Genomic DNA, 13,024 nt, shown 5'->3' on the forward strand with positions numbered 1-13,024 from the left:
TATGATTAATCACAGAACGGTTGTTGTGTGACATTTTTTTACTTTTTTAAATTAGGAAAATATGCATATTTAAATGGAAATCATTTTATGGTTATACATAAATTTCTAGTACTCATTTATTTGTGTCAAAACTTGTCATTTTTGAAACTGTTATTTCGATAATAATTAAACATTTATTTAAAAACACCTTGGATTGTTTTGTTTTTTTGTTACTGCCTTGCAAAAGTATCAGATCAGGATTAAGCAGTAGTAATAATAATATCAAGTATGAAGTGCCTCGTACTGAACTCTGTGTGCTGAATATTACTGTGTTTGATGGATGATGTCACTGTCAGCAGCAGGGTGGATGGTGGATCATCAGCTATTATCTCGTGGTTTAATGTCGGTTATTTGCTCTGGAGCTCTGTACATAGAAACTGCTGTAATAACCACCAGAGCAGATTAAAGGTCTAACAACCAGGATATCTAGAACGTCAGCAGGACTGTGGACTAGCAGGGTTTAATATTCAATTCTGACGGAAATGAAATGAGTGGAGAAACTGCAGATTATAAACTTTCATTGCAGATCACATCAGTGTCTGTAAGTAGACGAGGAGTTTTATTATGTTTTATTGAATAAATGTGCAGTTATTATTGTGTGAATAGACTTGGTTTCTGTTGTTATGTTTGTCTTTTGGATGCAGGAGTTCCTGTATGATTTTTGTGTTTCATATGCTGATGTTTGTGAGGGTTATAGTAGAGAATGTTATTATGAGACTCATTGCAGTGTTGTGGTAGTAATTGTGTCAGGGATATGTTTATATAATGGTTAGTCGTGTCAATCGATTAAAACATTTAATCCGATTGATCACAACACTATTCTGTGATTAACTGCGATTAATCAGAATTATTCTTCCTAAGACGCAAGTTTTTATAGTGGATATTTTAATGTAAATAATAGAATGAATGTATGTAATGTAAAACGCTGTTGTATTTATATAAGTGGTGTCGCATAATGCGCCTTATAATTCAATGCACCTTATAGTGTAAAAAAATACGGTAATTTTTTAACCAAAACATTTTGGACACAGCTCTGTTAGCCAAAAGTATTTGCATTCCACCATTTAGCCAATTTTTTTTTAACACAGGTCTTATGTCTTTGGACTCAAACAGTAGTATTTGAACTGCTTAACAAAACACATTGAAGTCATTGGTCTACACCAGTTTATCCATTATTTAGAGTATTTAAACAGCTTTACTAGTATCTAAGTATTTAAGATGGCTTGGCTTTTAAGGTAGCAATGGATTTAAGATCTTTAGTGTAACAGCTGTCCAATAGTTTATAACCTTTTTTAAATGCTAAATGGACTTGGGACAAAATATCAGTTTTTGTGAAATATCTTTGTGATAACCTACTCTGGTGGTGGTTTTTAGGTGTTTTATGTTATGATAAATTTAGACATAATTCTGAATTGTTTTATGTGTGTGTTTATCTCTTTTAGGGTCTACATACAGTGTGCTTTCTGCCATGCCGTCAGACTCGGAGAGCAGCAGCTCCCTCAGCAGCCTCGGTGAGTGTTTTTAAAATACCTTAGATGGTGTGTCTGTGTAACATTTTATAGAGCATTCTAGTGCATCCACAACAGTAGCTGACTGATGGACAAACCTTGGTGGCAACATTCTGCTTCTCTTAGTTCATTAAGTTGCTCCTCTCTCAAGGTCTGTCAGCTGTACATTTTAGAGGCATGTCTGACAAAAATAGGACCTGCCTGATAAAGCGAAATAGACCAAAAGATACTCAAATGCTAGACGTCATGCCAATGTTCAACGAAATTCAGAAACAAATGAGAAAGTAATTGAGATCTTTCAGACTGGAAAAGGGTATAAAGGCATTTCTAAAGTTTTAGGACTCCAGCAAACCACAGTAAGAGCTATCATCCACTAATAATCTTTCCAGGAGTGGCCGGCTGACCAAAATTACTCCATAAGCGCAGCGACAACTCATCCATGAGGTCACAAAAGACCCAACAACATCAAAACATTTAAGGCTTGTCTCATTTTTGCCTGTAAATATCTTGATTATCCCCAATATGTTTTTTGATTTGTTGGCTGATGAGACCAAAATTTGTGGAAGGTGTGTGTCCTATAACATCTGATGTAAAAGTAACACCACATTTTAGAAAAAGAACATCATACCTACAGTAAAACATGGTGGTGGGAGTGTGATGGTCTGGGGCTGTTTTGCTGCTTCAGGGCCTGGAAGACTTGCTGTGATAAATGGAACATCAATTCTGCTGTCTATCAAAACGTCCTGAAGAAGAATATCCGTCCATCGGTTCCTCAAGCTAAAACGTACTTTGGTTCTGCAGCAGGACAATGATCCAAAACACACCAACAAGTTCACCTCTGAATGCCTGAAGAAAAACAAAGTGAAGACTTTGGAGTAACCTAGATAAAGACCTAAATCTTGTTGAGATTGTTGTGACATGAACTTAAAAAGGTGGTTTATGCTGGAAAACCCTCCAATGTCATGGAATTACAACAATTCTGTAAAGAAGAGTGAACCAAAATTCCTCCACAGAGCTGTAAAAGACCCATGCTTGATTGCAGTTGTTTCTACTAAGTATAAAAAAACAGTTATTAGATTTAGGGGCAAAATAAGAAATCATGAAGGGCTAACACTTTTTTTACACCACTGTATATGAGATTTGATTATGGGGAACGTTCATATAGTTCATATATTTGGACCCAAATTGCTGTACCTATGTTGTCAGGCCATCTTCACTCCAAGCTTGAGCATCTTCGTGACTCAAAAGCAGATAAATCTTTTTCTGACAGACCCATCCCAGACTGAGAAACATGACGGGGAGATGTGAGTGGTGTTTTTGACGCCCTCACCGTCATCTCCATTAGTCTCTAAAAAGAGAAAGTGTGGGTTTGTCCACTCTGAAGTGAGGCGGGTGGTCACTGACCCAGAAACGGCCATTGCTTATTCATAGCGTCCATAAAAGACACTAAAACACTGAAAGTCACTCTCAGAGTGAACGGACGAGAACAGAGCAGAACCCGAAGAACCCGCCTGAAAGAGGAACGTGACTTATAAGTGCTCAAAAACCTGCTGCTGCCTTAGGATCAGAGCTTCTGAGGAGAGAGCAGAATATAAATAGTGGCTAGAGTGATGTTGGACAGAGCAGGTCTATAAACTACCAGAAGAGTGGAGTTAAGAGGTCTGAGATACACTGTCAGCATCTCTACAGGGTTATTCTCAGTCTCAATCACTCGATGGGTTCATATAAAGTCACATAGTGACTAGAACTGTAGCGATTATTTGATTAAACTGATTTGAAGGTTCACATATTTCCGTTAAAATGTATTACTCTAATTTAGGTTGTAGTACACTCCAGGATACGAAGGGGGCGATATGGTTCCTGTTGTTCCATTACGTCGTAAAATGAAAGTGTTTGTTACTCTGATTTTTGATTGGGAAGTAGGGATGTGCCATATCGTAGCGTACACAATAATATCGCCAAAAGAAAAATTCACCCTCTTCTCATTTCCCCTTATATATCTACTATAGACAGATTATATCTGACTAGTATCATTTATTTGACTTTAATCCTGTATATATGGAGACTTCTGTTACAAATCGGATTAAATTCCAGTATTATTTGATATATCAGTTAATATCTCATATTGTATTGCTGGGCGATATGGGAAAAATAATATATCACGATATACATTTTTTTTATATGACGATAAAGATATATTTAAGCAATAAAACACGAGAGGGAGTGTGTTATCACGAATAACATTACGGCTGTGATTCGGTCTTAGATCATCAAGGTAGCTTGAAATCAAAATTGGGAATAAGCGAAGATGGTAAATGTTAGGAGCATGAAATAACGCTATTAATCTCCTCTCCTGCTCTGTGGAGTCGTCTTCAGGTGAACGCTGTGCATTTTTTGAGCATTTCTGCTTGTTTTGCTGGGTGGTGTTGGTTTTAGCTAGCCGGCTGGACTGTGGTTAGGTTAGCGTAGCTTGCTTTAGCTCAGCATTAACTTAGCTTAGCCTAGCCTGGCTGGTTAGCGTTCTGGCTGTCAGATGGCAGTAACCGAGCGATTGTCTTTCCTTTTTTTCCACAAAAGACGAGTCAGCACTGCGGGAGACCGTGCCGGGGCTGAGCGCTAGCCTGTGCTAAGTTAACGCTGCTGCGGGTATCCTGTGTGTATACGCCGTTACTCGGCAACACGTCGGCGGAGTGATACAAGTTTAGTGAGAAGGCTGTGATGTTATCACATATATCAGCACGGCTAGATCAATTCTCAACCAATCAGGTTGTGAGGTCGGAAGTAACTGTTGTATAAATCATGATATACCACATTTAAGTATATTTTCAGTTATTCTTCGAAAAATATGATAAAATAATATCATTGCTTACTTTTTTCCAACTTTATTTCAAAGTGACATTAAACCAAACTTTCACAAATGAGAATTATTACCTTTGAGTGCAGCAATATGTATGTATCAAATTAAAACAAATGAGGTAGATGCAGTAGCTATTTTTTTCAAAATTATACAGGTATTTAAATTGAGTTATCAAAATAAACGTAATTAACATTTTTTAAAGTGTGCGTCAAATAACGTAAAGCAGGGTCATGTCACAAAACCACATTATGAAGCTTTTTTGTGAAGGTTACTTTATTATCACTTATATAAGCCGAGTTTATGCAAAGTGACCACGCCAATACATTTCATCTTAACCTACTTTATATATGTGCATGAATAATTGATGAAATTACTGTAGAAATGATAGGCAAAGTAAGAAGGTAAGTAGCACGATAGACACTTTTCTATCGTCCCCATGATATTTATCGTCATATCGCACAGCACTATCATATTGTATGGAATAATACAACTTAACTTTCTTTTTGTTGCAGTAGTGTATTCTATATATATAGTAGTGTAAAATATATATATATATATATTATTTTATATTTAAAATTTTATATTTATATAAGTGTATTGGATTAAAATAGAGAATTCTGGTTGCATTTAGAGCTGCAAATAATGGCTATTTTAATAGTCGACTAATCTAATGATTATTTTTTTGATTAGTCGATTAGTTGGGGTTATTTTTATCATACCCCCATTAGAGTTGCACGATGCACTGAATGTTCGATGGTTTTTTAATACTACCTCATCCCAAACAAATTAGTTCTTTAGCATTCACTGCTTTCAATACTGTAGCTATATGGGCCAGTTACTAGCTTCAGATGAGTCAGATTAGTAGGCACGATTTGATTCACATCATAAGAAAACTGATTCACACTGTGGACGGTGTGGCAGGATTAAGGTAAACCTAGTATTCTGAACAAATGAATCAATTTGCAAGTATTCTTTTGACTCAGTTAAGCGACACACACACACGCAAGCCAGCAGCGAGTGAGCTTTTTTTTTTTTTTTTTTTTTTTTTGAAAAAGTTTGTTTGGAGAGTAATTGATGTATGATTTGAAGAATGTTTTCTGTTTCTGAATGCAGCATCATCGCCCCCTCCTGCCCATGTGGAGAAGCGCATGGTGAGTGAGAAGCTGGACGCTGTGGTTCTGCAGTTGAGGCAGGTGACCCGCGAGAGAGATGATCTGCGCAAACGACTCGCCCTCTCATCACCTGGAACCACCTTCGACGACTGCAGGTAACCAAGCATCTTCTGTAGCTGAAGTAGGAGATGCTCTTTACTTTAAAAAAGTAAAGGGCAGGGTCTGAGGAACATCTTGTGAGTGGTGGTCAACTCAATACAGTGTATGAAAACGTTTGGGCACCAGTGATAATTTTCAAGATTTTCCTTTATAAATCTTTGGTTGTTCAGATCATCAATTTCATTTAAATATATCATATAGCAGATGAACACAGTGATATTTAAAAAGTGAAATTAAGTTTATAGGATTTACAGAAAGTGTGTAATAATTCTTTAAACAAAATTAGGCAGGTGCATAAATCTGGACACCCCAACAGAAAAAATACAACAATATTTAGTAGATCCTCCTTTTGCAGAAACAACAGCCTTTAAACGCTTCCTATAGCTTCCAATGAGAGTCTGGCTTCTGTTTGAAGGTATTTTGGATCTTCTTTACAAACCATCTCCAGTTCAGTCAGATTTGATGGATTCTGATCATGAACAGCCTGCTTTAAATCACACCACAGATTTACAATAATATTCAGGTCTGGGCGCTGAGCTGATCTGAGATGATCATTCCAGAACGTTGTACTCGTTCAGTAGTGTTTAGTGTTTAGGGTCGTTGTCTTGTTTAAGGATCCTGCCCCGGCGCAACTTCAACTTAGTAGAAAGTCTTTTCTTGTCAGTAGAGACTCCAATTCCAACATCAGCAGGATATACTCTCTTTAAAGTGAAAATTGTCCTAATATTTTTGTCCACATAGTGTATAATGTTTTTGTAATAAGTATTGACCTCTACACACCCCTGCAGGCCCAGTGCAAAATCGGCTCATGATTACGAGCGTCTGAAGCTGCAGTGTATGAAGGCCATGGCTGATCTGCAGGCTCTACAGAACCAGCACACCCAGACCCTGAAGAAGTGCGAGGAGGCCATGAAGGAGGCAGACTTCTACCAGTGAGTACATCAGTGTTTGTTACACTGTGAACTGTACATTTACACTGCAATTTAGTGACTTAGTGCACTAAAGCTCTTCATTACAGGAGGGGGCTGGAGCACCTGCCCATTTGGTTCCCTTTTGTCAAATAAAATATTATATATATATATATATATATATATATATATATATATATATATATATATATATATATATATATATATATATATATATATAATTTTTTTCTTTTTTTAAGGCCGCGAAACAACCGTATTTTACCCCTTTTTTCTGCCATCTTCACATATTAGTAGTTTCTCATAAATTTCCCGTATTATATATATATATATATATATATATATATATATATATATATATATATATATATAAACGAGGAGACAGGCCACCCCCCCTCGCTATGACTTTTAACAGCATATTTGTAGCTCGCTGACATTAAAACTAATATGAATATACGCTGATTTTTCTAAGAGAAAGGTACCTAACCATGTAAACTGTTTCTGGTAGCTGGTTATAAAACCTACTTGGTTTTTATAAAATGTAGCTTGTGTCTAGTCAGTAAGCTTACCTTTAGAATTAGATAGATAGTCAAGGTTTGAGAAAAAAATCTTAATGTAATGTTTAACTTGCTCTGATGTGCCTGATCAGCCAATAACTATTTAATTTCCAAATTGTGTTTATTAATTTAGTACTGCAGGATGAATTTAGCTAACTAGTTAGCTAGAAGCTGGATGATGTGGATAGCAAGAATTTAGTACAATACTTTATGTTAGTAGTTTAAAGCAGCTTCTTAACCCTGATCTCTGCCATAAAATTGTGTTTTTTCCATCTGATCCAACTGATCATCTAATAAACAATCCTTTATTGAGTTTATCTGTTGAAATCCCTTAGCCCCCTATGGATCATAAATCAAGCATTATGTATACCCAGCAGTGTATAAGACACATCATACCATCACTTACTTTATTAAGTGCCTTTAAAACAGAGGAAGCTGTAGAATATGGAGAACAGTGAGAGTATGCAGGAACAGGGTTGAGAAACACTTCTATTCATTTGTAGTTTGCAGTAACACCACAGTAAGACCACAAATCAACTGGTTATATTGTAAAGTATGTTTTTGTATAGTGTTTCAAATTTGTGCACCATGTTCCCCCTTTTGACTTTGAGCACCTGCCCCTCCAAAGGTCTATGCACAGCCCTGCTGGGGTTGTACAGTAATATTACAGGATTTTACTCTGAAATGGCTTGAGTTATGCATCAGTACACTGTTTTGTAGATAGGAACTGTGCAGCTTCACCAAAGTTCCATAGTGCAGTAGCAGGGTTCTGGCCCTGGAGTGATATATAGGCCCAAACATAGACTGTATATATATGTATGGACAGCACGACAGGGGTTGAAAAGTGAAGCCACTACATCTCTTATGCCCTCTGGTGGCTGGCTCCAGTACAACTTTTAACCCCGCCTATTTCCTTTCTGCTGAATGAGAGATGGCGGAATCTTTAATATAAAATTAAATTCCAGGATTTTTATTTTTTGAAAGTTTGGTTCTGTACATTCGGCAAGCCCCCCTCCTTTGTTAATAACCCCAGTGTTTTTCTTTACAGTTAATACGTTTTATAGGAGTTGTGGCGATGGGGTGATTGACAGCTGAAGGCAAGTTGATTGACAGGTCGCCTGAGAGCGCGAACCTGCACCGCTGCTGTGGCTCAGACGCGGAGCTCACAGTCAGATCTTTCTAACATTTGGATTTTACTGTTAAAAATTACATTTCTGAAGTAAAGCAATGGCTTGTTTAGCAGTTAACTGTTGTAACAGAACCTCAGGAAAACGTTCTCTGCAGTGGATAATTTCCCTCCATCATCTCATTAGTATTCATACTAGGGGTGTGCCATATCGCATCGTACGCGGTAATATCTCTAACTTTTTTGAATGTCGTGAACGATATTATACCCTGAAATATCGTGCCATATTACCCACCCCTAATTAACACATCAGGGTACTTTTTTACTGTTTTTAGCTAAAGGAAACTTCAGTGTTCTCATTTCCCATTAAATATCCACATGAGACTAGAGATTTTATCTGTCCGGTATCATTTATTTTACTTCAGTTCTGGATATATGGAGATATTTTGAGTGTAGTATTAGTATCACGACATTCTGGATAATTGACTTCCGTTACAATCTGATAAATTCATGTTTTTTTTTTTTTTTATTATTTAATTTTCATTTTGTTTGTTTTAATTAAATGTTTTGTCATATCGCCAAGAACATCGTTATCGCAAAAATACCATGAAATATCGTGATATTATTTTAGAGCCATATTGCCCACCTCCAATTCATAATTTGTTCTTCTCCCTAATTTTAGTATTTAGGTTAGGTTTTTAACCTAGCATTAGGTACTTAATTCTAGCTAACTACTTAACTAGGTTAGCCTACTCAGCCTAGCTAAGTTAAGTAACTTGTTTGGTGAAAATGACGGTGAAACGCTAAGAGTAATTGAGGGGGAGGGCGGGGTTTGAGCAGTCACACAGCCCCGCCTCCCACCTGTCCATAATTATATACAGTCTATGGGTCCAACTAACTCCCCCAACCCCCCCCCCTCTCTCTCTCTCTCTCTCTCTCTCTCTCTTTCTCTTTCTCTCTCTCTCTCTCTCTCTCAGTACTCTGCATGGGCGTGTGTTGGAGGAGCAGACCAGTTTGAGGGCGGAGCTTGATGCAGTTCGGCAGGATTACTCTCAGCTTCTCTCAGCTTCTGCACACCTGCGATCACCTGCGGTGAGTGGAACCACAAGGTACAGTAGAGTAGTTGTTTCTAATAAAGTGACCACCAGTGAGTGGAAGCACAAGGTACAGTAGGTGTTTCTAATAAAGTGGCCACCAGTGAGTGGAGCACAAAGTACAGTAGGTGCTTCTAATAAAGAAGCCAGTAAGTGAAAGCACATGATACAGTAGAGTAGGTGTTTCTAATAAAGTGGCCACCAGTAAGTGAAAGCACAAGGTACAGTTGAGTAGGTATTTCTAATAAATTGGCCAGTGAGTGTAAGCACAAGGTAGGAAGGTGTTTCTAATAAAGTGGCCACCAGTGTGTGGAGCACAAGATACAGTAAGTGTTTCTAATAAAGTGGCCAGTGAGTTGGAAATACAACTTAGACAGTGTGTAAATGCTTTGTCACCTTCTTAGAAGTGTAAGTGTGTGTGTGTGTGTGTGTGTGTGAATCACGGGCCTCAATGATTGCACTGACTCATGAGTTTATGGGAATGGGTGACTACATCATATATCATACAAATGTGTGTGTGTGTGTGTGAGAGAGATGTTTGTGGTTTCTAGCATTGAACGTGTGAATCAAATGCAGGTTTTATTGAGGCTGTTCTGTGTTTATAGTTTCTATATGTTTGGTCAGTCTAAAGTTGAGAAGGTCATTGTCTGGGGATGTTTATGGATTGGACAGTCTGACTCACTGTGGTTCTAGAGTGTGAGCGTGGTCAAGGCTCAGTGGTGCATCAGACTAATGCCAGGTTCACGCTACACGATTTTAGCCCAGTTTTTCAGTTGCCGACAGTTTTTCGTTTCAGTTTTGATGGCAAAATATTTACAAGTACAGTTTTAAACTGTATCCAACTGTGTGTAATTTAGTCCCAGTATGAATACAAATGTTCAATTTCTGCCTCAGTGGTTGTTTAGAGAACACTACTAAACAAACAGAATCATGAAGACCAAAGAACTCACCAGACAGGTCAGAGATAAAGTTGCGGACAAGTTTAAAGCAGGGTTAGGTTATAAAAGCATATCCCAAGCTTTGAGCATCCCAAGGAGAACTGTTCAATACATCATCCAACAATTGAAAAAGTGTTCTTTATTCAACTGCAAACCTACCAAGTCATGGCCATTCCCCAAACTAACAGATTGAGCAAGGAGAGCACTGCGCAGAGAAACAGCCAAGAGGCCCATGGTCACTCTGGAGGAGCTGCAGAAATCCACAGCTCAGGTGGGACAATCTGTCCACACTGTGCACTCCACAAATCTGTCCTTTATGGGAAAGTGGCAAGAAGAAAACTTTAATTTTTTTCACTCAAACTCTCAATAAAATAGGTTTAAGTTTGTGAATGTAAGGTGACAAGATGTGAAAAGTTTAAGTTGTAAAAAACACTGCATCATTCATTCATATATAAAGGGTGTTGTTTTGCAGGTACTGAGGGAGAGCAGCTCATCTGATGTAGTAAATAAGCTGTATGACGCTGCGATGGAGAAGCTGGAGGCTCTGAGAAAGGAGTACGACGCTCTGCAGAAACGCTACAGCGAGAAAACGGCCTGCCAGAGCGCAGACGCAGGCCGACTGGAGCAGCTGGAGACAGAGAACCGCAGACTGCAGAAACAGCTGGATACACTCCTCAAACAGAGAGACACCAACACACACCCACAGCAGTACCCAGTCAGGAGGTACTACACTGTACTGTACTGATATAATGCTTATTATTATTAAAGCTTAGTCTTTATTACAGCTTTATACAGCTAAATCAAATCAGGCAATCAGCTGTAGTAATATGTAAGCAATTGAACACGAATTTGTTAGTACTAGTTTTGTAAAAAAAAAAAAATAATAATAAAACACTCAAGATTGTATGTTATTGTGAATAACAGCACTAGTGCCTACGACCAAATCACAGGCATGATGTTAACACATGACCTCGAGTGTTCTATTGCTTTTATACACGTTTTTTTTTTTCTTTGCCAAAAAAATTGATAATAAATATGCTTTAATACAAACTGTGCATTCCACCAAAAAGTAGTTCCACAACAAGTGAACTGTAACAGAACTGTAACTACAAAACGGCATATGGTTTATATAGGCTAACACCACCAACGTTGCCTTGAAATCAAAATTGTGGGTTACGTAGGTTGGTAAACTTTAAGACCGTGAAATAACGCTAAAACTCCCCTCTCCTGCTCCACGGAGTTGTCTTAATGTGAAAGCTGCACGTTTGCGATCAGACTGTTTGCTGGGTGGTGTTGGTTAGCTAGCTGGCAGGCTAGCTGTGTCTGCAGGACTGTGGTTAGGTTAGCTTAGCTTAATTTAGCTCAGCATTAGCTAAGCTTAGCCTGGCTGGTTACCATTCCGGCGAGGTGACTGATGGATTGTTTTTTACCATCTCTCTGATCAACTCGTATTTCTGAGTTTTCTGAGCTTTTCTTTTACGTGCTACTGCAGAAAATGGATGCTGAGAAACAGTTACATATGCAACATGCATATACAACATAAAGTATTATACCAAGAACAAGAAAAAATGAATTTTATCGGAATGAGACCTTTAACTTCTTACTCTGTCTTTCAGGATGGAGGTAGTCCAGCAGGACCTCGGTAAGCTGAATGCGGAGAACAGTGACCTGCAGAGGGAGGCGGAGCGTCTGCAGGCGGAGGTGACCCGCTATAAGAGCATCCAGCTGAGGGCGGTGCAGGACGCGGAGCGCCTGCGGGAGGAGCGCGACTCCGTACTGAACGAGTACAGGCTGATCATGAGTGAGAGAGATCAGGTGATTAAGGAGGTGGAGAGGCTGCAGACCGGGATGGAGGCAGCCGAGGCCAAGCTGAAGAACACGTCCAGCGAGAGGCGGGTTGCTACCGAGGAGCTGGAGGCACTACGACAGGTGAGTTACCTACAGCAGTTTACTCTGCACCATTCAGCCTACTGCAGTTTAACCCCACCCATTTAGCTTACAGCATTTTACCTTGCATCATCCAGCTTACAGCAGTTTACCCTGCACCATCCAGTTTATAGCAGTTTACCCTGCACCATTCAGCCTACTGCAGTTTACCCTGCACCATTCAGCCTACTGCAGTTTACCCTGCACCATTCAGCCTACTGCAGTTTAGCCCCACCCATTCAGCCTACAGAAGTTTAGCCCCACCCATTCAGCCTACAGAAGTTTAGCCCCACCCATTCAGCCTACTGCAGTTTAACCCCACCCATTTAGCTTACAGCATTTTACCTTGCACCATCCAGTTTACAGCAGTTTACCCTGCACCGTTCAGCCTACTGCAGTTTAGCCCCACCCATTCAGCCTACAGAAGTTTAGCCCCACCCATTCAGCCTACAGAAGTTTAGCCCCACCCATTCAGCCTATTGCAGTTTAGCCCCACCCATTCAGCCTACGGCAGTTTAGCCCCACCCATTCAGCCTACGGCAGTTTAGCCCCACCCATTCAGCCTACAGCAGTTTAGCCTCACCCATTCAGCCTACAGAAGTTTAGCCCCACCCATTCAGCCTACAGATGTTTATCTCTACCCGTTCTTCATTCTGCAGCTGTTTAGCCCCACTTCTTTAACCTATAGCAGTTTAGCTCCACCCATTTATGCCACAGCATAGCTCCACCCATTATCTAGACTCCCATTGCAAACTCCCTGATTTATTTTTAGCCCCCCCCCT

The 13,024-nt window shown here is 39.2% G+C and overlaps 1 protein-coding gene across 2 annotated transcripts in view; it reads left to right on the forward strand.

Moving 5' to 3' along the window:
* The window catches only part of LOC103044799 (disks large homolog 5), a 55,475-nt gene that overhangs the window by 8,643 nt on the left and 33,808 nt on the right, over nt 1–13,024 (forward strand). For both annotated transcript variants that reach the window (XM_049464505.1, XM_049464506.1), the window contains exons 2-7: nt 1,482–1,550; nt 5,518–5,671; nt 6,464–6,607; nt 9,262–9,376; nt 10,789–11,039; nt 11,933–12,245. In XM_049464505.1, the coding sequence (XP_049320462.1) occupies nt 1,482–1,550; nt 5,518–5,671; nt 6,464–6,607; nt 9,262–9,376; nt 10,789–11,039; nt 11,933–12,245 (1,046 nt within the window). The remainder of the gene's footprint in view (nt 1–1,481; nt 1,551–5,517; nt 5,672–6,463; nt 6,608–9,261; nt 9,377–10,788; nt 11,040–11,932; nt 12,246–13,024) is intronic.

The sequence above is a fragment of the Astyanax mexicanus genome, chromosome 15 (genome assembly GCF_023375975.1).
Source record: "Astyanax mexicanus isolate ESR-SI-001 chromosome 15, AstMex3_surface, whole genome shotgun sequence".
NCBI classification, from domain to species: Eukaryota; Metazoa; Chordata; class Actinopteri; order Characiformes; family Acestrorhamphidae; genus Astyanax; species Astyanax mexicanus.